The sequence below is a fragment of the Galeopterus variegatus genome, unplaced genomic scaffold (assembly GCF_000696425.1).
Source record: "Galeopterus variegatus unplaced genomic scaffold, G_variegatus-3.0.2 Scaffold502, whole genome shotgun sequence".
NCBI classification, from domain to species: Eukaryota; Metazoa; Chordata; class Mammalia; order Dermoptera; family Cynocephalidae; genus Galeopterus; species Galeopterus variegatus.
Window position 1 is genome coordinate 396,665 of NW_007726613.1, and position 4,475 is coordinate 401,139.

The 4,475-nt window shown below is 48.8% G+C and overlaps 1 protein-coding gene across 1 annotated transcript; it reads right to left on the reverse strand.

Annotated features, from left to right (window-relative positions):
* On the reverse strand, window positions 1-4,374 carry LOC103587919 (protocadherin gamma-B4-like). The gene is made up of 4 exons (XM_008569481.1): window positions 4,295-4,374; window positions 2,524-3,493; window positions 1,212-2,486; window positions 1-927 (listed from the first exon to the last, which is right to left on the reverse strand). Exons 1-4 carry the CDS (start codon window positions 4,372-4,374, stop codon window positions 1-3), a joined length of 3,252 nt encoding a protein of 1,083 aa, XP_008567703.1.
* Window positions 4,375-4,475: the final 101 nt, after the last annotated feature.

Here is a 4,475-nt window from a genome sequence, read left to right on the forward strand (position 1 = left end):
TTAAAGGAAACTCACCTGATGGGAGGTCAACTCACTGGAATTACAAAGTGGAAACATGGCCCCAGAAGCATCACCACAAAGTAGGTCTTGTCCTGAACTCAACTGCTCACTACATTGTAGGAAATTAAACTCCGTCTTTCCTGTTTGTGCAACGCACAGATTGTAGGAATAAGGTAAAGTCCCCTCGCTGTAGTTGGGGAGAACCACGGGTCCAGATTTCACACAGAGACCAGGCCGAAAGCAGCCCCAGGCGGCGGGGCTGGAGGAGTGTCTCAGGCGCAGGGCGATGGCCAGAATCACCGCGAGGAGGAAGAGCACGGAGATCAAGGCCAAGGCCACCACCAGGTAAAACTGCAGCTCCGCCTGGGGGTCAGAGGGCACAGGGAGGTCACTGAGCTCTGGCAGTACCTCCTGCAAGCTGTCCGCGAAGACCAGGTGCAGCGTGGCGGTGGCCGAGAGAGGTGGCTGTCCACCGTCGCGCACAGCGACCAGCAGGCGATGTCGGGCCGCGTCCCTGTCCCCCAAGGCACGCACCGTACGCACCTCGCCAGTGCGCAGTCCCAGGCTGAAGAGCCCGGGCTCGCTGGCCTGCAGCACGTGGTAGGACAGCCAGGCGTTGTGTCCCGAGTCTGCGTCCACTGCCACCACCTTGGTGACCAGGTAGCCGGGCTCCGCCGCGCGCGGCACCGTGTCGAAGAGCGCCGAGCCGTCGGGCCCCAGCGCCGGGTACAGCACCCGCGGCGCGTTGTCGTTGCGGTCGCCCACCAACACGCGCAGGCTCACGTTGGCGCTGAGCGCGGGCGAGCCCTGGTCGCGGGCCTGCAGCGTCAGCTCGAAGGCGCGCAGCTGCTCGTGGTCGAAGGCGCGCTGCGCGAACACCACCCCGCTCTGTGCGCTCACGGACACGTAGGACGACAGCACCCGCGGCTCCAGGTCACTGGCCACGATTGCGTAAGAGACGCTGCCGTTGGGACCCAAGTCCGGGTCGGAGGCACTGACTCGAGCGATGGAGGCTCCAGGCTGATTGTTTTCTGGCACATGGACCAGGTAGGCGGACTGTTGGAAAACTGGGGCGTTGTCGTTGACATCGGAGATGTGTAGGGTGATACTTATGCTGGAGGAGAGGGGCGGCTTGCCCCTGTCAGGTCGAAGGCGCGCTGCGCGAACACCACCCCGCTCTGTGCGCTCACGGACACGTAGGACGACAGCACCCGCGGCTCCAGGTCACTGGCCACGATTGCGTAGGAGACGTGGCCGTTGGGACCCAGGTCTGGGTCGGAAGCGCTCACTTGCGCTATGGAGGCTCCAGGCGGGTTGTTCTCGGCAACGTGGACCAAGTAGGACGCCTGGTGGAAAATCGGAGCGTTATCGTTTACATCACCAACGTGCAGAGTGACGCTTGAGCTGGAAGAGAGGGGAGGCTTGCCTAGGTCGGTGGCTGTGATGGTGACATTGTACTCCGGGTTCTGCTCGCGGTCTAGAACTCCATCTGTCACTAATTTATACGTGTTTCTTGAAGAAGTGAGTATTTTAAACGGAACATCACCTTCCAATTTACAAGTAACTTCTCCATTGTGTCCAGAATCTTTGTCCCGGATTTTGAACAAAGCAATGTGTGTTCCCAGTTCAATGTCCTCCATAATTAGGTCAGGTAGAGACTGGAATATCACTTCTGGGACGTTGTCATTTTCATCTAGGACTTCTATCTCCACTGTGCATTGTGCAATCATTCCTCCACCATCCCTTGCTTCTAAAACTATGGAATATTGTTTGATTTCTTCAAAATCTAACGAATTTAGAATGGTAATTTCCCCAGTATTAGAATTTAGGTCAAACTGGGGGATCTGGCTAGCTTCACTGAAAGAGAAGCTGATCTCAGCATTGATGCCCTCATCCTGGTCAGTGGCTGTTACCTGAAGCACGGTGGTGCCCGGGTACACGCTTTCCAGAAGGCTTACCCTGTATATGTCTTGGCTGAACACTGGAGGGTTATCATTGGCATCAGTCACTACGACCTGTATCTTTGCAATGCTGGTTAGGGGTGGATCGCCAAAGTCCAAAGCAGTCAAGGTCAAGTGGTAGGTTTTCTGTTTTTCTCGGTCTAAAGGTGTCTTCAATACCAGCTCAGGGTATTTACTGCCATCCGATTTCTCTTTATTCACGAGTGAGAAATGATCGTTGGGACTGAGCTGATAATTCTGTAGTGAGTTGGTACCAACATCTGCATCATGGGCAGATCCTAAGATAAATCGTGCCCCAGGCTTTGTGGACTCGCTTATTTGCAGTTCAAAGGAATTTTGGGTGAATTTTGGCGTGTGGTCATTAACGTCCTCTATCTCCACATTCACGTGATAGAAGTTCAGTGGATTTTCAGCAACAACCTCAAATTCCAGAGCACAAGCTGGATTCTTCCCGCATATCTGCTCCCTGTCTAGCCTGTCGCTCACGAGCAACTCCCCGCTCTCTGCGCTCACAGTGAAGTAAGGCTTCTCCGNGACCCAGGTCTGGGTCGGAAGCGCTCACTTGCGCTATGGAGACTCCAGGCGGATTGTTCTCAGCAACGTGGACCAAGTAGGACGCCTGGTCGAAAATCGGAGCGTTGTCATTGACGTCGCCAATGTGTAAGGTGACGCTTGTGCTGGAGGAGAGGGGAGGCTTGCCCCTATCAGTGGCTGTGATGATAACGTTGTACTCTGGGGTCTGCTCTCGATCTAGGGTCCTGTCTGTTACCAATTTATATGAATTTTTGGATGAAGCTACTATTTTAAAAGGGACTTCACCTTCTAACTGACAATTAACCTCCCCATTTTCCCCGGAATCTTGGTCATATATTTTGATCAATGCAATTAGTGTTTCCGGTACTGCGTTTTCCAAAATTACTTCAAGTAGAGAATGGAATGTAACTTCTGGGCTGTTGTCATTTTCGTCTTGAATGTTAATTTCAACTGTACATTGTGAAACCAGTCCTCCACCGTCCCTCCCTTCCACCACTATAGAATATTCCTTGAGTTCTTCGAAATCCAGTGTTCTTCTAGTTGTAATTTCCCCGCTCTTTGAATTCAGATCGAAGACTTGTCCTGTTCTGTAGAAGGAATAAGTAATTTCTGAATTGATGCCCTCGTCCCGGTCGGTGGCTGACACTTGCAGCACCGTGGTGCCTAGGGGCACGTTTTCATGAAGGCTGACTCTGTACACGTCCTGGCTGAATACAGGAGGGTTATCGTTGGCATCAGTGACTTGGATCCGGAGCTCAGTGGTGCCGCTTAGGGGTGGATCACCCCCGTCCAAGGCAGTCAGCACTAAACGGTGGTAACTTTGTTGTTCCCGGTCTAAGGTTGTCTTCAATGCCAGTTCCGGGTATTTACTGCCATCTTGTTTTTCCTTATTTATTAATGAGAAAGTAGGGCTAAGAGACAATTTATAATTCTGTAGGGCGTTTAAGCCAATATCTGCATCTTCCGCTACTTCTAATATAAATCNTACGTTGATACATCTATATATTTAATGCTCTTTAGAGTCGTACTCTTAGAAATGCCTCTATCCCAAATTTCCAGGTTTTTAGGGAAACCACGTAGATTTAACAGATAAACATCTATCTGTTGACATAGTCATTTCCCAATCTTCAAATATGCACCAGTCAGAGAAGACTATAACACAAACTTGGCCCAAACCATCGCAGAGTACAGTAATTTTGCATACTTATTCATTAACAATATAGTGGATACAATTAATACTACTTTCCTTGTTCCTAACCTTTTCCCCTCTTTTCTAGGGACATCCAAGTTGATTAATTTCAATTTGTTCCAGAGAGCATTAGTAATGCTGAACTCTGTCTTTTAAAAGGTGAAATTTATGCTTATTTCCAAACTCAACTATTTTTCCAAAATAGTTTCAGTGACTTCCTTATAGTAATATTATCTATTCTCGTTTTCTCTATCTCAGTAATATTCAGTTAAAGAAATAATGTAGCCTAGAAAAAGTTAGCCTATCCCTGTTCTTCCCATTGTACAATTATTTTCCTGCTTACAAAACACAACAAGACTCTTCAAAGTTAGCAGGGAAATAACATTTTGTCTTCCAACACAAAGTCACTAAGTTCTATTGCAGTGCCACACTGGTTTCTACCTCTGCTTTTATTTTAATCCCATGATGATCTCAAAATGAAAGGAAACACTCCCTGAAAAGTTTGCTGGCAATAGCTCACTGAGTTTTGTGATAATTTCTCCCCTTTGCTTAAAAAACATTTTGAAGCACCCAATGAATTTTGGTTGGGGGATTTTCTTTTTCAAAATACCTGATAATTGTATTTCTGTCAGAGATCCTTTCCTCATAAAGTGTCAGTAACATCATCTTCTCCGCCAAGTGATTGTACATCTGAACACTGCATAATGTGTGAAATAGTTCCACACCACATTACAGTCCATTATATGCAAACTACCACCACATACAACAATATGCTAGCAAAACACTGTCAT